The 24,632-nt window shown below is 40.2% G+C and overlaps 1 protein-coding gene across 5 annotated transcripts in view; it reads right to left on the bottom strand.

Annotated features, from left to right (window-relative positions):
- Positions 1-24,632, bottom strand: part of ECPAS (Ecm29 proteasome adaptor and scaffold) — a 94,849-nt gene that overhangs the window by 13,370 nt on the left and 56,847 nt on the right. For all 5 annotated transcript variants that reach the window (XM_087419314.1, XM_087419316.1, XM_087419318.1 and 2 more), the window contains 16 exons: positions 24,289-24,451; positions 23,673-23,845; positions 22,172-22,273; positions 19,081-19,204; positions 13,798-13,943; positions 13,303-13,357; positions 12,488-12,602; positions 11,461-11,529; positions 10,038-10,155; positions 9,570-9,737; positions 7,386-7,465; positions 6,674-6,779; positions 5,867-5,914; positions 4,880-5,001; positions 3,199-3,349; positions 1,105-1,170 (listed from right to left, as the gene is read on the bottom strand). In XM_087419314.1, the coding sequence (XP_087275440.1) occupies positions 1,105-1,170; positions 3,199-3,349; positions 4,880-5,001; positions 5,867-5,914; positions 6,674-6,779; positions 7,386-7,465; positions 9,570-9,737; positions 10,038-10,155; positions 11,461-11,529; positions 12,488-12,602; positions 13,303-13,357; positions 13,798-13,943; positions 19,081-19,204; positions 22,172-22,273; positions 23,673-23,845; positions 24,289-24,451 (1,806 nt within the window). The remainder of the gene's footprint in view (positions 1-1,104; positions 1,171-3,198; positions 3,350-4,879; positions 5,002-5,866; positions 5,915-6,673; positions 6,780-7,385; positions 7,466-9,569; positions 9,738-10,037; positions 10,156-11,460; positions 11,530-12,487; positions 12,603-13,302; positions 13,358-13,797; positions 13,944-19,080; positions 19,205-22,171; positions 22,274-23,672; positions 23,846-24,288; positions 24,452-24,632) is intronic.

Raw genomic sequence — 24,632 nt, 5'->3', positions numbered from 1 at the left:
CCATGTCAAATATGCACCCACTGGATGTGACATGAAGTTGAAAAACTGATGGCTTGATTTCGCTCTGATTTTAATGTTAAAACCACCATGGTACTACAAACAGAAAAACCCTTTATCAGTGGTTCAACATTAGAAACAAAGCAAAAGTCATGAACAATGCTGACTTACTAAAGGAGAAAATGATTACCCCAGAAAAAAGGATGTCTCTGGGCCCACCTCCTCTTTATCAATCCATGTTTAATGTAAAAGACCTAGATTAATATTGACCCTTCTTCAGTGGGCCTGCCGTATGAAACCATTTTATTAAAGTCGACTTCTTAGCTGAATTTGCTATATTAAATTTTTGAAAATACAATGGCATATATTCTATTATTAATGAGCATATCTCTAAGGTGTCTGATAACTATTCATATTTCTTGAAGCTTTCTTTTTCCTCCCGAATAGTAATGGTACTAGTCCCCTAGTAAGCACTAAAAAACATCTACTCCTTTATCCGGCCTTGTGAGCTGCTTAACAAAACAATGTCCAGTAGCTCCCAAGCCCTCCGTGAACCACTCCAGGGCATGCACAGCAGAGTCGGCTTTAGCGACTTCAGGAACTCCTAATCCAAGACTCCAGGAACTTTAGGACTTAGAACCTTGGTACTAAGCAGCTCTTTTCTGCAAATCCCTTCCTATGACTGAAACAACATATGGACATTGCTCAATTCTCTTTCCCTACCTTTTGTGCTGCCTACTTCATTGAATACCTCCAGCTTACACCTTCCTAGATCTTCCCAAAGACAATGCTCAGGCAGAGACAACTATCTGAACCTTTCTAACGGGCAGGCCAAAAGAGATACAGATATAGATTTAGAGAGAGATCTTTTAATATATTGTTCTGTGTAACACAAATCTGGACTAATGGATTGTAAGATTTGGAAATATTATTTATTCCATTTAGTAATATAAAAGAAAAAAAAAAACTGTACTAAGAAAAAACTAGAGTCACAAGAGCTGCTTGACTCATCCCTTAAATCCCTACTTCATTTAACTAGCCTGAAGACTTTGGACAGTTATACTCTAAAGTAAGCAAACAAACCTTCTCGTTACATTAGGCACTTACCATGTTGATTGTTTCCATCATGGGAGACGATTTGGCAGCACTGAGTCGAGCACTATCCATCGCAGCCTGAGAACACAAATTCAAGTCACTCAGCAAACTGAATTAATTAAGAAGAACCCCCCCACACACACACTCTCAAAAAGGGCTTTGTTTCCATACAGAGGACTTTTTTTTTTTTTGGCTGAGGAAGATTGGCCCTGAGCTAACAGCTGTTGCCAATCTTTCTCTTTTTGCTTGAAGTAGATTCGCCCTGAGCTAACATTCGTGCCAATCTTCCTCTCTTTTTGTATGTGGGTTGCCACCACAGCATGGCCGCTGATGAGTGGTGTAGGTCCACGCCCAAGAACCGAACCTGGGCCGCCGAAGCAGAGTGCGCCCAACTTAACCACTAGGCCACAGGGCCGGTCCCCCAAACAGAGGACATTTAAAAAAGTAATACATGGATATAACAAAGTCAAACATAAGTCTCACTCTAATTTTTTTGACCTATACTCAACAATTTACCTGTAAAGGCAGCATCTCACTGTAGGTGAGAAAGTCAGATAACAGTTAGAAATTAACTGCAGTTAGTAATTAACATATTATAGCTCTGAGCAAGTCACCCAGCCTTCCTGAGCCTCAAGTTCTCCATTCACTAAATAAAGGAATAGACTAAATGAATTTCTAAGATTTTCAAAAACTGTGTCTAAGCAATAAAAAATTTTAAATATTTATTGCTTTAACTTTGTAAAGAGCCTTCGTATCCACAATGGTATTTTAGTCTAACAACTACCCTGTAGGAGAAGCTAACACTATCCAGACATAACCAATGAGAAAAGGAAGGCACACAGAGTGACTTGCCTAGGGCTGCAGTTTGGACTAGAATTTATGTTTTCTGATTCTCAGCACCTAGAAAACATGCTGTGGGAACCCAGGAAGGGGCAAGTCTACTGCTGAAAAGGAAAGACTGATGGATGGACGAGAAATAGCTATTAGAGGCAAAGGGAAAAGAGAGTAAGTTATTAGAATAGTTTAGGCAAGTTAAAAATCAAATAGTGAACTGAGAGCAAGCATTTACAATCTCTATGACAGAGATTTAATAGCCCTAATAAACAAGGACAAATGTAAAAACATCAACAAGGTCAAAAATAGGCATGGAATAGAAACAGAATTCCCAGAACATAAACTGATAATACAATATGAAAAGACAATGCACAACACTAATAACAGGAAAGTATACATTGGAACAATGAGATTCTTGCTTATCAGACTGATGTTAATTCAATTTTAGCAAAGGTGTAGAGAAAACAGAACAGTCACAACCCTCTGATGTCATAAAATCTGACAAAAATTCAAAACCACCTCACTGTAGAATACTATGCACGCATTCAAGAGAATGAAATAGCTCTATATAGAGACATGATTTATTGTTAATAACAAAAAGCAAGTTGCAGAACAACATTCATAGTCAATTTTTAAATTAGTGTTTGTTTGATTTTATAGCCTAGGACTACAAAAGAATTTGAAAAAAGACGCAGGAAACTGTTGACAGTGGGTACCCCCAGGAAATGACACTATGCTGGTAGGGGAGAGGGGACTCCCAGGGGATTACTTTCTACTTTCTGTATTATTTTAATATTTTACAATAAATGTTTCATTTGTAATTTGTAAAAAACTCTGATCAGAAGCTAGGCAACTATAGTGTATCTGAAAAGCAGAATAATTTTGGACTATGCCGAAGTCTAGATACAAATCTTCTTTACTTGTAGGGCAGGAATGGTCCTTAGAAGGACTCTGAAGGTATAGACCCAACCCCTAAAAAATAAACAAACATGTACAAAAACTGTGTTAAGTAAGTGGTAATGCATTTTTGAATGGAAGTGTTAGTTTTCATTCAATTCACAAAATAGTATATGAGCCCTCCTCCTGCTCCCCACCTCCCAAAAAAACACTGCATGTAGTGAAAGGAGTCAAGTTATTTCAATAGAGGTAAAAGTATCAATCGAGTCATGGCGTTTATCTCAAGACACTGGAAGGATTGTTCAGATGGACCGCAGGACCTTAACAGGCTCGTCCTCCATCATACTTACCAATATGCCTGTGCTGTCAACTCACCTTTTCTTGGTCTGTAGCCCGGAGGCTCAAATAATTGAGAACTTGGGGTTCCAATACACTTAAGGATTCCAGCAGAGCTGGGATGAGTTTCGGTGCATGTGGTTTCAACATGGCTCCTGCACTTTTGCTGATCTTCACAAGGGTGTTAATGCTGCAGACACACAGAACACCACTCCTGAGTCCTCTGAACAAAAGCAAGAGCTCCACAAATCTAATCTTGAGGACGTTTTGCAGTTTATTGCATTCAGGAATATATTAACATGGTGTCAGAGCCTGGTCTTAGCACTACTTTTTTTTTTAACTTTGTATTATACGAAGGTAGAGAGAATCCTAAATGAAGTTCTATATATTTTCAACAATTAGCAACCTTCGGCCAATTTTGTTTCTTTTTTACCTCCTCTATACACACAGGCACACTTTTTTCTCCTGACACTGTATTATTTTGAAGCACATTCCATAACTAAACTTCAGTATGTATCACTGAGAGACAAGGACTCTTTATCATAATCAAAATACCATTTTACACCTAGAAAATATTAATAATTTTTTCCATATCATCTGATATTCAAATTTCCCTGTTTCACAAACGTCTTTAAGAGTTAGTTTGCTGGAATCAGATCCAGAGTCCGCCCACACATTGCAATTTACTGCACTTCTTGAATCTTTTTTAACAGTGTCCTCCCTGCTCTTCTTTTCTTATAATTTATTTGTCCTCAATGATTGTATTCCAATGGTGCCATTTAACATGTTCCTCTGTCCCTTGTACACATCTGTAGGCTAAATCAAGTTCAGGTTCAAGTTTTTTAACAAGAATCTTTCATAGGTGGTGCTGTGTGTGTCCTATTCCATCACATCAGGATGCATATAATGTCTGTTTGTCTTTTTCTGTGCCATTAAGAGTGATCAATTGGTTCAAGTCTCGTTGGCCTGAATCATCCATTATCAAGTTCCCCATCAGCCTAAAACTAATGGATTTAGGAGTCACTGATGATCATTACCTAGATTTTTTCACAGAGGATAGCAAAATGGTGACTTCCTATCATTCCTTTGCCTTTGTTAGGTGAATTCTTCTAAAAAGAATCTTCCCTCACCACCTATTTAGTTACCATGAAATATTGCTGGTGCTATTAATTTGACCTAATTTTAAGAGTGAAATAAAAATGGAACAGATAAAATTCCAAGACAGCATTCTACTTTAAAAACAAAAAAAACATACAAACTAGAATCCTTCACTGTTGATTTTAATTTAAAATAGCCATATATATCTAAACATGTATTTTTTGAATATTTCATTGTTGCAGGTGGTACAGTCTATTTTAAACCTAATAACCTGTGAAATATTACTAAATGGTATAACAACAAGCAAGCTCCTGAGGACCTGTGGCATAATAGCAAGATGCGCTGCCTGCTGAGGGCAGAGGCCGATAGCAATCCGATAACACACTTTACTCAAGGTCAAGGCAGAAAGGCAGAATGCTGGTCGAAAGCAAGATTCCAATGAGAATGTTTCTGTGAAAACGTTCTGACTTGCAACTTTTCATAAATGTTCTTGGGTCGCCTCAATGGATTCTCCTCATTTCTCCATAGCTTCAAGAATCTAACATTCAAAGAAATCCATTTTCTACAGAATGGCTAGGAACTAAGTAAATCCAATACATTTATTTCATCAGCTGATTCACACCTGAGGGCTCGAACTTCTGTCACAGCACTCATCATTCCTTTGTCCAGAAGGCAAGGCAGAAGGACAGCAATAGTTCTCTGGCCAGCGGCTCCTTTGGCAGGGTCACACATTTTCACACAAACCTCACATTCAAAGAGCACAGAAATTAGTGAAGCTGACTTCTCACCCAATAAAGCATTCATCTGACAAGATACTTTCCCCTTCTCGTATCCATAGAAAAGAATAAGTGAACCCACTTTCTACGACACTACAGGGAGAAACAGAAGAGAGTTCTACGTCTGCCAGTAACTAAACAGAAAATTTGCTAATGCATTTCACTCTCTAAGCTTTGGTCTTCTAATTTGTGAGATAGGAAACAGGTGAAGACGAAATGAGACAATGTGTAAGAAAGCACTTTGACGAAGGCATAAGGTATCATCATCCTCATCAATAACTTTGGGCGGCAGTATAACAGGGGTCAAGAACACAATCCAGAATAAGAAACACGTGGATTTAAAACCTGGCTTTACTACTTACTAACAATGTGCCCTGTGGCAAGGTTCGTACAGCTAGAATGTAGAAGTCCCTGATATACGATAAAATCCAGTTCAAGTGGGAAACCAGTTTCAAAAAGCTTGCCAACCTCATAAATATGAAAGGCAGATTGACACGTAAGATAGCAATAGTAAGAGAAAAGACAGATGTTGCTTGATATAAATGAGTAATGTGTTCTTCACGCTCAAGTGAAAGTCATACCTTATTGTAAAGGCCCAAAAAAGCTCACCATTTAGTGAGACCAGAGATACATTTTGTTAAAAATACTAGTGTTCTAGTATAATGGCACCTAGTTTCTCATTCATTGTAAAAACAGTGAACTATAGCATGAAGCCAATTACACTGCAACTCAATGTCATTCTATATGATAAAAAAAATAAGTCATTACTGTCATGGTCACATAGAACCCTGCCCCACTTTACCCCCCATGTAGGATAAGATAAGAGTTTTCACCTTGCTCAGAGTTTTCAGAGCTAGTTCTGCTGCTTTTCGTACAGATTCCTAAAAATGAGAAAAGATTAGCATCATATAAGTTAGAGTTTCCTTCTTATCTACCCCACAATGCATATTTAACTGCCTCCAACTCTACACAGATTAGGGAAAAATCCTCCTTTCAATACCAGCTAAAAAACAGTGTTTCATTAGGCTCTTTGCCCATCAAGGAACACATTTTATAATGCCATAGTTGTTTTAATTAGGTACGACTTATTTTGACCTTACAAAAATATGGTTATTAAGTATAACACTTTAGAAACTAATGTATTATAAAAGCAAATGTATAAGATCTATGTGAGGATTCCGACAGACATAAAAAAATCTCTAACGAATAAAACAAAAAAAAGGCAAAACTGAAGTGCCTAATTTTAATGGTAAGATATCAAAATATCTAAAATTTAAACTGCACAGGAAAAATTCAAAGGCATTTGTCATGTTATTTGGGAATGACTGATCTAATTTGCAAGACTGACCAAGCAGAGTTAGTGTGGACTGTTTCAAAACTGTTATTTGTCCTTAATCAATATGAAACCTCTATCGAAAGAAAGTCAGGCAGCAGCCACCTTTGAGAAAACGTCTATCAATTTAGATCTCAAGATACCCAACCTTGCAACTTCACAGACGCTTCGAGATTGAAACTTTGGGAGGAAACTGTGGTCTCTTAAAATTGTCTGGATAGTGAATTTTTAAATATATAGCATACATATTTTAACAATTCCAGTTTCAGCTATTCTGTGAATAAATGCAGATTTATTTCTATAATACCTTTATATCATCTTGTACTCTAAAAAGAGTTTCCCAAATTTCTGGAAGTTTATCAATGATGTCGTCTAGGGGTCTTCCTCTCAATAAATCATTCAGAGCTAAACAGCTGAAATAAACAATTTGGTTTCAAACATGTGATCAAGAAGGTTCATCTTTTACTATGAAACACTCATAGCAAACAAGAATATGGATTCTGCCTATATTTCTAGGACTCACTCCCTTACCCCAGGACAGCGACGACTATTCTCTCCTTGGTTCCTCAAATATACAGCAGGCATATGGCACTGACAGTCACCCAATGTCTGTTTCCCATAACGATAATACAAGCTCTCTGAGATGATACATCATTGTCTACTTACCAGTGTACCCCTAGGGCCTAGCACACTGCAAAGCACATGGCAGGCACTGAATAAACACAAATTCTATGAATAAATGCTACCTGCAAAGTCATGAGAGTATATAAACGTATCTTGCCGTCAACCAATTTAACAAGTGATCTGCTTCTTTAACTTCATATGTAAATAAACTAACTTAGGAAAAACCATTGACTACAGTTTAAATCGTTAAATAAAGATAATTGTCTACCTCAACCAGAAACATGCTTTTTAGTAATACTAATTTATTCCTTTTGCACAAACTATAATGCCTGGAAATTTGAAGGAAAAAAAAATTCAGTTCTATTTGACTAGTCTTATATTTCCAAAAATGGTACCTGGATTCTCGAACTCGCCACATATTGCTGGTAAGGTTCTTAACCAAATCTTGAAGAATTTCCTTCAAATACTTATCCACCTAATGAAAGCAAAAGGATAAAATTAAAAATGTGAAATCCATCAATACTCATCTCTCAACCACACTGACCAGGTCTCCATATGTAACAGCATAAGCATCTCTCTAGGCCTTTCAGCCTACAACTCTCTCCTTGCTCTGGCTGCTAAACGCTGCCAGAATGATCATTCTAAAATGCACACTTGATCCTCTTATTTTCCTCAGTGATGAGAATAAAGTCCAATCACCTGGACGTGGATACCAAGCCCGCCATGACCCATCCAGCTCCAAAGCTATCGTGTCCTGTCTCACCTCCACTCTCGGCACATACCACCTTCTCCCTACAATCCCCTTCCACTTCCTGCTTGCCTGGCTAACTCCTACTTGTCCTTCACGATTCAGCTCAGGCTGCACCTCTGCACAGGAGACTGGCCTGCTGTGCTCTGTGTTCCCACAGCACCTACTCAAGCGCATCATATCGGACCATCCAGTAACTGCACTGCTCCATCACACTGAGACCTCAAAGGCAGGGACAGCGTCTCAACTGTCTTCGCATCCCTGGTACCTTGCACAGTGTCTGGCACACAAGTATCACGATTGTTCAGAATAAAAGATAAGTTTAATCTTTTAAGCCTCTGTTTTGTTTTGATACACACTTATCAATTTGGTAATAATGACAAACAGATGGGAGACAGTTTTTACATCGATCCAAAGAAGCTCAAACCTTATGGCTTTTCCACTTTTATTTTGTAGGTGGGAGAGGTTTTATTATCCTCACTTATATGTAAGGAAACCAAGACAGAGAGGTAAATAACTCACCCAAGATTTAACAAACTGATGCCTTTCTATGTTCGCTTCTCTAAACATTCTCCATAGTGATCTCATCCATACTTGTGGATTCACCTTTCACTCATACAGAGTGATGCTCACATCTCGAGAGCCTAGGCCTGTGCCCTGAATTCGGATCTATAAAACCACTGGCCCATTAGACCTTGGCTGACCCAGTAGTACCAAATACTCTCCTAGAGCAAACAAAACTCACCAAGCCTTCAAAGCTAAACCCTCAAGTGCCTACCACCATAAACGGAACACACTCAACCTAAGGTCAGACTGAAGAGAGAGGAAGGGGCCACATCACGTGCACAGACTGAAAAGACAACGTGAGAATCATGGAATTTATTTAAAGTGGTTATGAAGCCACTAAACGATTTTAACCCAAAATGGCAAATCCAATTTGCACTTTTAAAAATCACTTTTACTGCTGATAATTAAATGAAGGTAGGCAAAGAGAAGAGAAAGATGACAACCTGTTCATCAGGAAAAAATTAGGGAAAGCAGCGAGTAGACTCAAGGAATACTTTGGAAGCAGGTAGGAATTTGCTACTGGGTTCAATTGAGGATGGGAGTAAGACACCAAGTTTCCCGGCCTGGGTAATAGATGAATGCTGAGAAGAGAGCAGAAGGTTGTTTTTTTAAGTCATGTTCTAGACATGTTAAGTCTGAGCTTATCTCGAAACAACATCCAAGTGAAGGTGTCAATCAGGCAGTTAGATACACAAGTCAGGAGCACAGGTCCAGTCTGGGCCAAAAATATAAGACTGGGAACCATCACAATAAAGATGATATTTATATGCCCTGGAACTGATGAGCTAATCTAGAAAGATAAAGTTGAGGGAGTAAAAGGTACCCAGAGGCAAGCCCTGAGAAATCCCAATATCTAAAAATAGAATAGAATATGAGAAGCAGCCATATGACAGAAAACCAAGAGAAAATCACATATGGTAATTGCCCGCTTCCTTGTCTATCTCAACTAAGTGAGCTCCTTGAAGGTAGAAACTCTGACCTGTTCTCCATTGCATCGATAGTACCTACAGACACACAGTGTTCCATTTGTGTGAATACATTGTCATTTCCTTAACCAGCCACCTAAGGATATTTAGACTATTTCCATTTTTGAGATTTCAATAAATGTTGCTATGAGCATCTTGGATATGTCGAAAGAAGGAAGAAAGCAAGGGATGAAAGAAAGCTTTTCTGTTTAAACAAATAAATACATAAAGTAGAAAGAAGATGAAGAGTGGGTTTAAATCCCATGTGTAATCTTAGACAAGGGTTCACAGATACTTGCCATTGATTTGTCAGTGACCAGCGCATTCCAAATACTTGTCATGGCCTGTCGAATGCCAAGGTTGGGATCAAACTGATACCGATAAAGACGAGGAACGAGTTGAGGCAGAAAAGGAGCCAGCTGTTCTCCAGCTCTGGTAGCAATTACATTAAAACCAAAAGCAGCACCCTAAAAAAAATAATAATAAGATGAAGTGGCTCAGATACATTTATTACAGTAAAATATTAATATATTAAATATAGGAAGATCACAAAATTCTCCCTCCCAAACTTGTCCCTCAATAGAGCCTGATTTATTGGGTGTCCAAGCTTTACCCATCAATAATAGCAGCCATGTGGTGGTCTGGCTCTCTCTAATCACAGACTTTTACAAAATACACTGCATATCAATTGTCGCTGTCTGCCAATGCAGCAGGTTTGGTTTTGGAGGGAAGTAAAAAATAAAAACTGTCCAGTGACAGCAACTTACCTTCCTGGAGTTCCACATTGCATGATGGTTGGCTAAATTCATAAATTTATACACCAGATCTGGCTGACTTAGATCACTTGCCAGAGAACAAAGCTCCTTGTAAGTAGAGAGGCCCTGGCTTGGAAACAAACAAAAAGTATGCAATAATGTATTTCTCTATCTCCAGCCTAATAAAAATTACATCACCAATATTACTAAGACATTGTTTTAGTAATTACGTTTTCCCTAAATTTCAAATATTGCATTATCATCATAGAGGCAGAGAACCAGGCTGAAAAGAATATAAAGTCACCTGATTCAATTACCAACAATGCCTGGTAAATGACCTAACCACACCCGCAACTCCCACGGAGGGGGAGGCCCACCCCACCTCCAGAGGCAGCTCAGTAATTCTTCATTATATTGTGCACAAATCTCTCTCCTAATCATAAGAGACATTTGAAGACAACTTCTGTCTTCTCTAAGTCTTTTCTAAGCTAGCGCACCCCAATCCTGATAACAACTCCTGAGTCGTGGTAACTTTCCTCTGAACAAGCAATATTTGCTCAAATACTTGATCATTTGAGTTAGTTATTCTGTAGAAAGTGAGCACTATTTAAAAACTCAGAAGGACTCTACAGGGAGAGTAAGTGGAACAATAACAACTTTCACTCTGAAAACACCGAGCCATGGGAGAATGTCGACAGAACAAAGCGCTGCATTCTCCCGTGGCAGACAACACTGAGGAGGGCTCTGTGTGACACCACAGAGAGGCCGAGCAATCAGCACAGTTCACCTGAGGACCTTAGAGGAAAAGCAACAGTGTAATCACAACGGAATAATGGTGAGACAAAGGAGGTAAGGCTCTAGGAATTACTTCGAAATGCTAAATTGGTGGACTCCACGATACCAAGTAGAGTTGCCTCCCAACAAAACACTAGGTGCCGTGGATGCCGAGCTGTGCTGCCAGATTCCCCTCTCAGGACTCAGTCCAAGGTCAGGTCTCCCCCAGAGCAGCCCACCGCCAACAGCTAGTCACTGAGGGAGGGTAAAGGCCTAATGAGGGGACATAAAGGCCTGGCCCCTCAAGACAGAACAACTCTGAAGGGCCAGCCCAGCTCCAGGACTCCTCGAGAGGTCAGTATCTGCTTAAGAGCTGGCAGCCGTTCAGCTCCTCCTGGGCCAGCGGCTCTATCCTGCTTCCTCACTGCCCCCCGGGTGATGATCCTGGGGCACTCTTCAATAAACTTTCAGCACACAAATCTCCATCTCAGAGTCTGTTTTCAGGAAACCCCATCTAAGACACTAGGCTTTTTCCATAGAAGTTTTCTTCTTCCACTAACACACATCATTTCCTAGGAGGGCAGAAATCAACTTCGTGAGCGCTCTATTCAGCAGACTAAAGACCTCTACAACGACTGATCAACAGATTTGGCACACTTACCCATCAGGTGTTTTGCCAAGGCTCCCCCCTTGAAATACCACTGTCTCTCCAGAAACTTCATGTTTAGCTCTAAACCAAAACAACAATAAGCATTTAAATTAGCCTTAAATTTTTCATACCAGTATTCAACTAATTGATACATTTCATTTGCAAACTGATAAAATCGAACTTCCTATCCAGTATCTACCGTTTGCAAGATGTAAAAGTCAACTAACCCTTTCCATCAGCCTGAGAATTTTGTAAAATGAAGTCTAGAATGAGCAAATTCATGGATCCCATATAAAAGACATCCCATATAAAAGTTACACCAAATTGGGGCCGGCCCGGTGGCACAAGAGGTTAAGTGTGTGCGCTCCGCTGTGGCGGCCCAGGGTTCGCCGGTTCGGATCCCGGGCGCGCACCAACCCACCACTTGGCAGCCATGCTGTGGCGGCATCCCATGTAAAGTGGAGGAAGATGGGCACGGCTTTTAGCACAGGGCCAGTCTTCCTCAGCGAAAAAAGAGGAGGATTGGCCGATGTTAGCCCAGGGCTGATCTTCCTCACACACACAAAAAAAAGTTACACTGAATTAAATGTGGTCACACATTAAAAACTATCCTTCCTACAAAGAAAGCAACGTAAAGCAGCAAACAATGACAAGAATGGCTTTGCCTCTCATACTCTTCACAGATCAGGCTAGGAATGATGTGCAGGCTTCCTCTCCACATCTTCACCTTCATTTAGCCAACAGTAATTATAGTATTTTTATAATCCAATGCTTTAACTGTCCTGAGATCATTCAATTTTCAAAGCTTGACCTACTGGCATGTTTCTAAACAGTAGTTTAGTTTAGTTTACTTTCTAAACAGTACATATTGGATAATCAAACTGCTATCCACAGCATAACAATCATTGACTTGCAATTTAGAAAAGGCTTAATAAACAGGAAAACGAAAAGTTGAATTTTCCTTCTTCCATTGCATATTCTCCATATGTGCAAAACTTGCCCTATGTGTTCAAATCTGAAATACTCAAGTCCATCATACCTTTTGCCAGTCATAAGTGTTTCTACAAGTGTAGAAACCAACTCCTGTTGGTCCTGTTCATTGCCCAGTTCATACACCAACCCAAGGCCTTTGGAGGCAACATCTTGGCTAAGTTCTACACACAAGTCAGACAAAATAATATTACTTTGAGAAAAATTGTCTACCGGCCATGAAGTCAAAATTTTTAACAACTTGTAACATTAACCCCAAATGATATCAAAGAAAAGATATGAAAACAGAATCGATCTGCCTGTTTTGTTAAAAAACATACTAAATCATCTCAGTGGACACAGCACCACAAAGTCCCTGTAAATGAGAACTACATTTACAAAAGATCCGGCTCACAAACCCAGTTAACGCTGCTGGGCCTCGGTGTGCAGCACACGGTGACAGAGGACCAAAACGGACTTGCTAGTCATACGCGTGAGACGTACAATGGTCTCACGGTTCCAATACACCCAGCTCCAGCTTTTTAAAAATGAAAAGTCAATACAAGACCACATGTTTAAAACGATTTATAAAACAAAGCTACTATTTAAATGTCTAATACGCATACGTTCACTCTCTCCTGGCTTAAACCACAAAGAGGAAAGGAAGCAGAAGTAGAAGAAAGCTATTATTTAGTACAAGTACCAACGTTAAAGAAGGCCTCAGCTCCACTTTTAAATGCAAAACTGAAGAACAGGATCTAACTAATAAATAAATAAGAATCGAGTTTCCTCTATACTTCCTTTATGTTCATTAATCCAGACTTTTCAAAATTTAAAATACAAGTTTAATGAAGTTTGGAAATCAAATATTTACCAATAACCTACCATCATTTTCTGACAAAACGGAGACAAATGCACTCTGAATTTCTTTAAGATGAGACTGAAAGAAGAAAAAACGCATTTAGGACACTGAAACTCCATCTCTTCGGGGGAATAAGAAGCTTCCTCTCGGGGCACCCAACACCTGTAAAGTCAAGTCTAACTAACAGCCCCCGGCGGTCACAAACTCTGCTGTGCTCTCATCTGAAAGTGGCAGAATTACCTGCAGGCTATACCACTTACAGGTAGTCTAATGCACACAGTCTGAGCCTCCTCATCCTTACCCTTCTTCTGATTTTATACCTTCAAGTTTAGAATCATCTTCCAGCCAATATGTATCAGGCCACCATCCTTCACTCCTCCAAGTACAGTTTATTTCAAAATATCTGTTATCGGTTAAAGGCCCTCACCTTCATAAACTTTCCTTCTTAGTACCTTTCAATCATAAATACTTCATAAGCGGTTTCCAACAGACCTCATCACATGTACAGCACGGCTTACCTTCACTTCTTGATGGTTACTTAGCTTCCTCACAAGGGACAGGAGCCAGATGCAGGCTGCTTGCCTCACATGTGGGTTGGAGTTGTTGATATGTTTATTTAAAATCACATCTAACACCCAGGGGACCACATCATTCACTTTGGCTCCTGGGGAAAAGCAAAGAATGATAAGAAGCAATTAAAATAATTGAATAGAGTTTCCTGAAAAAATTAAATTTTAATCAACATTTACTCAGTACAACAATCCTGTAACACACTAAAATCTAGATGAATAAGGGGTTTAAACAAGTTGCTGAAGGAATTGATAATCATTCATTTCAGAACCTAGCATAAGCTAAATAACCTTTCAAAGGTACTCAGGTAACTTTAGTCCCTAGAATGAAAAATCATCCCCATAATGGGGAGGCTATGCATGTGTAGGGACAGGGGGTATTTGGGAAACCTCTGTACCTTCCTCTTAATTTTGATGTGAACTTAAAACTTCTCTTACAAAATGTCTTAATTAAAAAACAAAATTATCCCAATTCTCTCTAGTCTCAGCAATTTTTCTTTCTCTACTATATCTTTCCCTTCTCCCATCTAAAAACTAACATCACCAGATGCCCCCTGTGGAGCAAAATCTCCCTCTCCTAGTCGAGAACCACTGCTTTACATTAAAACTTTCAAAATAGTTGTCTATATCGTGGGCCACATTTTTCTCACCTCTTAATTTTTCTTGAACTCACTCCAAATCAGGCTTTCCCCTTTCCACTCCACAGAAATTACTCGTAAAAGTCACCAACTACCTTCCCGTAGGTAAGTCCAGTGGTCACTTCTCAGTTCTCATCTTAATTGCCGTATCAGAAGTACATGACCCAGCTGATCCTCAACCGTCCCCCACCCTCCCCTCTTCGCAGATTTTCTTCCCTTCACTTCCCGGACCCCTTACTTCAGACAGCTCCTCTTCAGCATCCTTCCCTGGTTCTCCTCTTCTACCTGACTCTCAACTCTGCGGAGCCCCAGAGCTCAGCTGTTGGGGCCTCTTCTGTTTCCTACTCACTCCCTTGGTGATCACGTGTCAGTTCATGGCTTTAAATACTGTCTTTATATGATACTCCCAAAGATTTTCCACCCTGGATCTCCTCAAAATTCCATACTCATATACCCAACTGACTTCCAGATGCCCATGAGGATACTGGGCCCAGCTCATCTGTGGCTGACCTGGGACATTCCAACACTGAGCAGCAGTGTGGAGGAAGAAGAGCCAGTGAAGCAGTTTTTTCCCGGCACCCACCCCCTCCCACTCCCCAGATCTGCATCTCCCACAGGCTCCCCCATCATAGCGAAATGGCAACTCCACTCTTCTACATGCTCACATCAAAAACTGTCAAGTCACCCCGACTCCTCTCACACCACACATCCAAATCCAATAGGAAATCCTATTGGCACTAGTGTCAAACACCTTAATCAACCATTTCACACCACCTCCACGTAACCATCCTGGTACAAGTCCCCTTCATGTCTCACCTGGAATATTGCAACAGCCTCCTAACTGTTCTCTTTGCTCTGCCCTTGCCTCCTTGAGTCTACTTTCAACACAGCACTAGAACAAGGCTTTTAAACTGTAAGTCAGATCATGGCTCTCCTCAGCTCACAATCCTGCAATTGCTTCCTATCAATGGCCTTCAAGGCCCCACATGACCTGGCTTCCCACTGCCCCTCTGACCTCATCTCTTACTCCTGGTCTCTTCACACACACTCTGTTCCAGTCCCACTGACCTCAGATAAACTCATGCCTCAGGGCCTTTGCACTTCCTACTGCTTCTGCCTTGAATGCTCTTCTCCAAGAAATCTACACTCTTGTGGTTTCACTTTAACATCACCTTTCTGAGAACAACTACCCTATGCACTCTAAATTACCACCCAAATTTTATCATCCACTTTCTCTGCTTTACTTCTCTCCACAGCACTTATCACCACTTAGCATGCTGCATATTTTCTCTTACTTATTTTGCTTCTTGCCAACTCTCCCACTAGAATGTAAGCTCCACTAGAGCAAAACTTTCAACCGTTTTGGTCATTCCCACATCACCAGCACCCAGAACTGTGCCTGGCTCACACTAAGCATAATAAATATTTGCTGAACTAACTCTTCTCACTGGCCTTTAGTCTGGGACCCTATCCCTTTTCTACCTTCTCTGGATTTGGAACACTGGGTAGAAATGGTATTACCATTAATCAAGATAGAGAATAAAGAGGAAGAATAGTTTTAGGGAATAAAGAAGGTAAACAGTTTCAGAGGGTGACAGGAGGAAGAGATGATAATTTCAGATTCAGACACATAGAAACGTTGGTGCCTGGGGACCTTTGTGTGAAAATCCTCATCAACTGCTGGAAATACAGCTCTAGAGTACAACACAATGGTTCTAAGACACAGATATAGATTTGGGGTCATCAACATACATGAGAGTAAGCTATGGGTATGGGTGACCTGGGATATCCCAACACTGATAGGCAGTGTAGAGGAAAGAGAGCCAGTGAAGGAGAAGGAGAAGTGGTCAGACAGAGGTAAGGAAGAAACCAGGAAAATACAGTCTCACAAACGCTAAGTGAAAAACCTTCCAAGAAAGTGTTGGGATATGCTAAAGGCTTGTGTGAAAATGCAACCCAGTAACTGGACCAAAATGAAAGGAGGATAGGTAAAATAAGATTTCAGAAAGCACGAGATGGGGCCGGCCCTGTGGCTTGGTGGTTAAGTGCGCGCGCTGCGATGCTGGTGGCCCGGGTTCGGATCCCGGGTGCGCATCGAGGCACCACTTCTCCATTCATCCTGAGGCCGAGTCCCACATACAGCAACTAGAAGGATGTGCAGCTACGACATACAACTATCCACTGGGGCTTTGGGGGGAAAAATAAAATAAATAAAATCTTTAAAAAAAAAAAAGAAAGCACGAGATGGGTAAGAGAGGCCCCTAGGATAACACTCCTAAGAGAAAGAAGAGCTAGAACTGGACTCACACAAAGCCAGCAAGACGCCTGAAGAAGGCAGAGCCCTGTTAGTGACATTCCTACTTAACTGACATGGGAATCCTGGACACAGAAAGAGGTAGGCGCTCTCAGCTCCTCATTAGTCACATCAACCTAGTTCTCAGAGTCAGATCCAATCCCGTCTTTTTCCTTCCCAAAGCCACAACTCTAGCTATCTGCAGTTCTGCTATTTGGCGACTGCAATTACCAAATTAACAAGCCCTTACCACCTTCCCACAACATGCCAGTTACTGTGTTACACGCTCGAGATACTAAGATGGCTAAGACTTAGGCCCTAACTGGCTTCTCAAATGCTGTTCCTTCTGTTCAAAGCAAGATTAATACACTATAACAAAAAACATCCAAAAGTTGAGTAGCACTCAGTTGAGAATGACAGAGAGAACACGCATGATCAAAATTCAGGTCAAAGATTCATCCCCAGCCACTTCTCCACAATATTTTGTTTTTCTTTCCCTAAACACATAGATGGGGAGAACATCAACACTTAATGGACAACTTAATTGAGACTCTACTGGATGAGCAAAAAAGCCAAGCAGGATCAAATCTTCCAAAACGAGTTTGAGGCAACACAGAGGAAGCTCAGAAGTGTGAAGACTGGCATAGGTACCTCTGTATTACCCTTCATCTCCTTAAGAAATGATGTAGAAACACATGGACTCAGAAGCATGCCTCTCATAGCAACTCCACTCTTCAGTGTGAGCCCTCACTTCTGTGAAGCCTCCAACACCAGTTCTCAAAGGCAAACTGAGAATTTCTATTTTGAGTTTGGTTGCCTACTTGTTAACAACAGTCAGTCCGCTTCCTGGAGTATTTTCTTCCTTCTGTACAAACTCCTCCTTGCTTTGCCTCATATTCGTTCAGAGAAGCCTCAGAGCACTAACTCTACTTAGCTTCCATCAAGACACAGTTCTCCTAATTAGAATGCAAGCAAAAGTGTGTTTTTCTGTTTCCTTTAAATCTCTGTAAGGTAGCTAATGAAATAATAGGTAAACACGGAAGTATGTAAAATATTGCAGTGTTAAATGTTAACTATAACACTAAATACAATAAATTAATGTATTCCTGATGGAATATAATTCATAATGGAATCAATACCACGCGAACACCTTTTTTTTTTTTTTAAATATGGAAGTTAGAAGAACTTTTTTTTTCCCCCCAAAGCCCCAGTAGATAGTTGTATGTCATAGTTGCACAGCCTTCTAGTTGCTGTATGTGGGATGCGGCCTCAGCATGGCCAGACAAGCAGTGCGTCGGTGCGCACCCGGGATCCGAACCTGGGCTGCCAGTAGCGGAGTGCGTGCACTTAACCGCTAAGCCACGGGGCCAACCCGAGAACACTCTTTTTAATTTCCTCACCTGAGAAGATAACATACAAAACCTGGCGATCTTCCTTTTGCTTTAAAGATAGAAAATCAACTCTGATTCAAATACTAAGATATATTTCCATTTCCAGATTCAAAACAAACCACAAGACATATGAAATCACAGTATCTATAACGCAGTCAGAAAGCGCACGCTCCCTCACCTATGCAGTCACTAAAAGCCAGTGCACCTGCAGTCCCGAGGCACCTGGAACGCTAGCAGAAGACACTGAAGCTTCATTATGTGATAAAGGATTAGGGGACACGTCATTTGGAAACTGCTGTGCCTTGACTTATGAAACTGACTAAATATACCAATCCTCATGAAAAGAGCACAAGTTTGAAGATAAGCCATAATTAACTCCCCTGCTTGCTTGCCAAAGGACTAAAAAAAGAAGTCCTCATTCATTACATGCTGACTCTCCTTTAACCATTTTTCTTGACTGAACCAAACTGATAAGACAGATATAAATATTTGAAAAGAGTTAAAATGGAATGTATAAATTTTTCTTTTGCTTCAAATGTTATAAAGAGGGCCGGGCCCGTGGCTGAGCAGTTAAGTGCGCGCACTCCGCTACTGGCGGCCCAGGTTCTGATCCCAGGCACGCACAGACACACCTCTTCTCCGGCCATGCTGAGGCCGCGTCCCACATACAGCAACTAGAAGGATGTGCAACTATGACATACAACTATCTACTGGGGCTTTGGGGAAAAAAAAAGAAGGAGGATTGGCAATAGATGTTAGCTCAGAGCCGGTCTTCCTCAGCAAAAAGAGGAGGATTAGCACGGATGTTAGCTCAGGGCTGATCTTCCTCACACACATACAAAAAATGTTATAAAGAGAAGAGAAAAGGGTTGCTTGATGATTATAAATCAATTCGCTGAATATTTGCTACCAGCAGGAGGAGTGTACTCTTCTTCAGTCACCAGCCAGGCATCTCGGGCAGCCACGGAACTAGTTCCGATCGCAGCACTGGTGATGGCTTCACCAATGGTGAACTGAAGTTCTATCTGCTTGGCCTGCAATGAAGGAAACAAAGCCACAAATCAGAGAGAACATTTCCAAAAAGCATCCATTTTACAGAAAGGCAGCTTAGTATCTTGTTTCCCAGCATGCTTTGTTTGCACTCTTTTGCCTGGATTGCTTTCAGCTAACTGGGCGGTTCAAAGGTGAGGCAGGGTGAGGGAACCGAGAAGGTGAGAACGACCTGGGGATCTTTTTCCAAGTCCACGTTGCACTCCTCACGCTCAGTAGAGAACCACTAAGAATGATTTTTAATCTTTGGAAGCACGATACCATTTACCTAGGGGGGAAGGGCATGAACTTTGAGGCCACACAGATCCTGGTGCAAATTCTAGCTCTTCTCTCACCAGCTACACACCCCTATTTAAACTCTGAGCCTCAACTTCTTCATACGTAATATGAGCATAATACCACCACCCATCTCAACAGGTTGTAAGGGTTAAGTGAGGTTAATGTACATAAAGTTCCTAATGGACACCTGATTTGTAGTAACTGCACAATAAATAGCAGCCATTATAATTTATTAACACCTCCTCTTGGCACTCTTACATTATACGATATCTGCAAGTTATTCTCAAATAGTTCAGAAAAAAATAGAAAATGATAAAGCAAGTGTGGCAAAATGTTAAAATTTGGTAAATCTGGATAAAGGGTATAAAGGAGCTCTTTATACTATTCTTACAACTGCACTGTAAGTTTAAAATTTTTTTAAAAATCAAACATTAAAAAAATTCTACATAGCATATACTCAAATTTATTAAAATTTGCTTTAGAAATTTTGACATGCTTCACAAGCATGAATCACTGACTCAACACGGAATTGGACCTGTCTTAGTTCCCTTGGCATTTTCTCTGTTTGCTATGAACTGGAAGAAATCTAAGAATAGGGGAATAAGAAGAGAACGACAAATGGAAAGCATGAGGGATATGGGAACATGGACTTTTTGGAAGAACGCTACAAAGCACACAGACAACAGTTTCGCCATTCTTATCCTCAATCAACTAAATGCTCTAGGCTTGATATAAGATGTCAAGCGCTAATACCACATTTTTCCTGCTTTGAGGAAAAAGGATGTAAGGGCTTCAGTCCTTCAGATCTCTGGTTAAAGCTTCTCTTGGCAATTGCAAGCTGAGAAAAGGTATTTCAACACAGAGAATCCTACATTAGGGATTCATTTTACATGCCTGTTTTTATGTATTTCCTATTGTTAATAACAACATAGTTGGCATTACAAAAAACAAAACTCCCTAACTCCATTTATGAATGATACGATATCTTGACTTTGCTTTAAATATTCCAGAAATAAAACAGATGAAACAACAACAGGCACATGGGGATCCATCATCATACTATTCTCTCTACTTTTGTGTATGTTTAAAATTTGCCATAATAAAGTCTCAACTTAAATGAAAAAAACTTTAGAACTTTGTCCTAGTTGACTGTGAAAATATCTTGCTTCTCTGACTCATGCTTTTTTTTCATTCTTATCCTTTAATCTCTCCATCATGATTCTAGCTTTTCATATATTTCTGTACTTCTAAATCTTAAAATAGTGGCTTCAGTAGCAAGTTAAGAATCCAGACAAACCGTCATTTATTTAAACAAAACCACAAGAAACTCATCTCTCTCATAGATTTTAAAAAAAGAAAAAAGATGAAAAAGCAGACATCATAAGCTTTTCCTCAAGTGGTTACAATGTCAGTGATATCCAGGGAGAATCTGATATGGGTATAATTCATTATCAAAAAAACTCACCTTAAAATACTGAAATAAGAATCCAGAGACCTGAATTTTAATACTGGTTCTATCACTCAGCAGCCTTAGTCCTCAGCCCCAACTCTCCTCTCTCATCCCTCCTGCTACCTCGCCTCCAAAAAACCTGCACCAACTGTCTCTCAGACTGAGGTAGTCACACCCTCCTTTGTGAGTCTACTGTCTTACATGCAAACATCTCTTCGTTCAGTGACTCTACCAGTATTTATTGAGGTCCTACCACTACCAATCACACTGCTAGGCACTTGTTTTATAATGGGGAGTAAAATAGATTTTGCCTCCAGTCTAGTGGGCAACTAACTGTGGAGAAAAAGTATGCAGAGTCATGACAGCATAAGTAACCAAAGAATCTACTCTAGTCTGAAGGGTCGGAGAAAGCTTTTCAAGACATATAGCAACAAGCTGAGAAAAAAGAAAGTATAGGTCATTCAAAAGCTCAGAGCAAAGAAGGATGGAGAGGCTGGTGTACAAGACTGTGAGCGACAAGAATCAAGGCTGGGGCCAGCCCCGTGGTGTAGTGGTTAAGTGCAGCGCGTTCTGCTTCAGCAGCCTGGGTTCACGGGTTTGGATCCCGGGCACGGACCTACACCACTCATCAGCCACGCTGTGGTGGCAACCCACATTTAAAGTAGAGCAAGATGGGTGCACGTTAGCTCAGGGCTTATCTTCCTCAAGGAAAAAAAAGGAAAAAAAAAAAAAAACGAGGAAGACTGGCACAGATGTTAGCTCACAGCTAATCTTCCTCAGTAAAAAAAAAACAAAAAGAACCAAAGCTAGATGAGCAGCCAGATCAGGCCATCCTAAGACACTTATCACACCAGGCTAGCGGCTGTCTAACTGTAGGTCTTCTCCATGACACTGGGCACTTATCTAGAGGACAGAAGCTAAGTCATCAGACTCAAGAACAACTGAAACACCAGCACCCACTCCCCACATCCAGCCAACTGGGAAGATTGCCCCTTCTTACCCACAATGCACCATGCTTTACTCAAAACTTAGGAGAGAAGGACTTTCCCACTTGGGTGATTCAGTCAATGCTGTGCCTACCACAGCGATGAGCCCAAGGCTAGCATGCACTAAGTATTTGGTGAATAAATGAAGTTTAATTTAAAATCTCACAGTATGCAAAATTCCAGTGAAAACATGCCTTTTGTTTGAATGACTAACAATCAGATAGCAATATAAATACCTCCACAGAATCCATCAGACCTTGCAAGAGGAGTTTCTGGTGAGGAAAATCTCCATCCCCAACTGGAAAATATCCCAGTGTTTGGATTGCTCGTTCTTTCATCTGGAAAAACAGAGAATTTTTTTTTTAAACAAAGTATATAACAGCGGTAGCCCAGAACAATGTTTCCAAAATGAGATGACAGGGGGGGGCAACCTGTCTTAAGTAATACACCAGTGCACAAGTTTTTTTTTTTTTAAGTATCCAATTTTACAGAATTATGTCTATAAGACATTGGAGGTGGAAAGACATAAAACTGAGTCCACTGAGGGTCCATACGTGTTAAAGAAGAAAGCCTTTAACTAGGTTTATTATCCTTTAAACTCTAACAGTTATAAATGTAGGTTCTGGACCCAGAGGACCTAAGATCAAATCACAGCTTGACCATTTCAGTAGCCTCCACAGGCGTGTGACCTTAATTGTGAGTTACTTCACCTCTCTGTGACGCTATTTCCTCATCTGGAAAACGGAGATGACAACTGTGCCTATTTCACTAAACCTTTTGGAAGATGCGATTAATTACTGTATGTGAAGCGCTTAGCAAACGTTACAAGTGATCAATAACGGTTGGGAATGATTAATTAGTTAACAATAACTAATAAAAACTATACTGTGTGATCTTCTTGGAAAGACTTAAACAGTAGACAAACCAAGAATAAGACTATATGCTTATCAAACTTGTAGTAGGGCCGGCCCCGTGGCTCAGTGGTTAAGTGCACATGCTCCACTACTGGTGGCCCGGGGTTCGGATCCCGGGCGTGCACCGACGCACCGCTTCTCCGGCCATGCTGAGGCCGCATTCCACATACAGCAACTAGAAGGATGTGCAGCTATGACACACAACTATCTACTGGGGCTTTGGGGGAAAAATAAATAAATTAATAAAATTATAAAAAAAAAAACTTGTAGTAAACTGATTTTTCTGCTCATTAAATCATCTTTCACTTCAACACTGAGGTGCTTTCACCACAAAGAAAATGTTTTAAAGTCTATGAAAATTTTTATCTAAAACTAAACAACTATAAATGTCCTTTCCCTCACAGATTACTCATACTGCTTACTAATGCCCAGACTTCTTCAAAACCAAACCGGCTGTAGCAGGTTAAGATTTAGATTTGGTCTGGAATTACAAAAGTCATAAAACGATCTAACACTTTACTATCCACCTTTTGCATAACAAAAGAATTATCTGAGGCATTTAATACTTTACCCAAATCTTAATAGTTAGGGGCCTAAATTGGAGTAACTGGGTGAAATGGTGCACACACAAAGACTGTGCACAAATCATCCCTAACTCAAAATTAAACAGTCACCTAGACTTTCCTCTTTATCATTCTTTTTTACATTAAATCTTTCCTCCAGCTGCAGTGCCATCTAGCCTCATGACAATTGTATTTTTGCTCATTTATATATCTATGAATGAAAAGAATTTCACAGGGAAGGGAAAAAGAAAGAGACTTGCCTTATTGGTCTCTTTACTGGAGGGTATTCTGTTTAGTAAGCTTTCCACAAGATGCAGTTTGGTAAAGCCAGAACCCTCACTGGGGATGGGGAGTGGACCATTTCTGCCAATTTCACCCAAGGCTGTACAGGCAGCAATGGCCAGAAGGGGCGATGTACTGTCCAAAAACGAACCTGGAAGCAAATTTAGACAAAACTGAGAATAAAACACTATTACCCTTGTGATTCAAAGCAACCAGCAATGTCCTCAAGATTTTTTTAAAGACAGCAAAATAAAACCAAAGTCTACAATTTCTTCCAGTTGATAATTTGTTGACATTTACTCAGTAATAAAACACCATGGAAACAAGGCATAGTGTATTTTTTTCAATGTTTAAATTTTTTCCCATAACAGAATCATCTCTGTTATGTAGAAATATATAGAAAAAAATGTACAGAAAAAATAGAGCACTTTCATTGTTATTAAAAACACAGAATTTATTTAGCATCAAGTAAGAGTTTGTGAAAAGGCTTGTGCCTTTAAAGTGCAATGCTGTAAAAATAAATTAAATGTTATAATAAATTTTAACCCAATTCAAAAACTGCAACATCCGAGTCAGCATAAACACATTCCTTACCTATGGTTTCTGTGGCATTCTGAATGGTCACCTCCTGTTCAGGCATGAAGTCAGCATTTGTCTCCAGGTCTCGTTGCTCCGCCATCCTCATTTTCTTTTTAGCCAAATATCTCCCTACTGTGAATCCCAATGCAAGCAAGGATCCGTGCTGTATCTCTGGGCTCTGAATTTAACAACACAAGAGCACACGTCTCTGTCTCTCTCACATGCGCAAGAACACACTGAAATAACTGTGTTTATTATAGTCATCTCCCAAATAAAACGTCAGGCCAAAGAATAAAGTGATCATTTGAGGCTCCACTGGATGCTAATGAATCAGGCTTAGGGAATAAGAGAAACCGAGT

This window comes from Ceratotherium simum, chromosome 29, assembly GCF_057802395.1.
Source record: "Ceratotherium simum simum isolate JZ-2026a chromosome 29, ASM5780239v1, whole genome shotgun sequence".
In the NCBI taxonomy this organism is placed as follows: domain Eukaryota; kingdom Metazoa; phylum Chordata; class Mammalia; order Perissodactyla; family Rhinocerotidae; genus Ceratotherium; species Ceratotherium simum.
The sequence above is the reverse complement of the archived record's forward strand: the minus strand, read 5'-3'. Positions and strand labels throughout refer to the sequence as shown.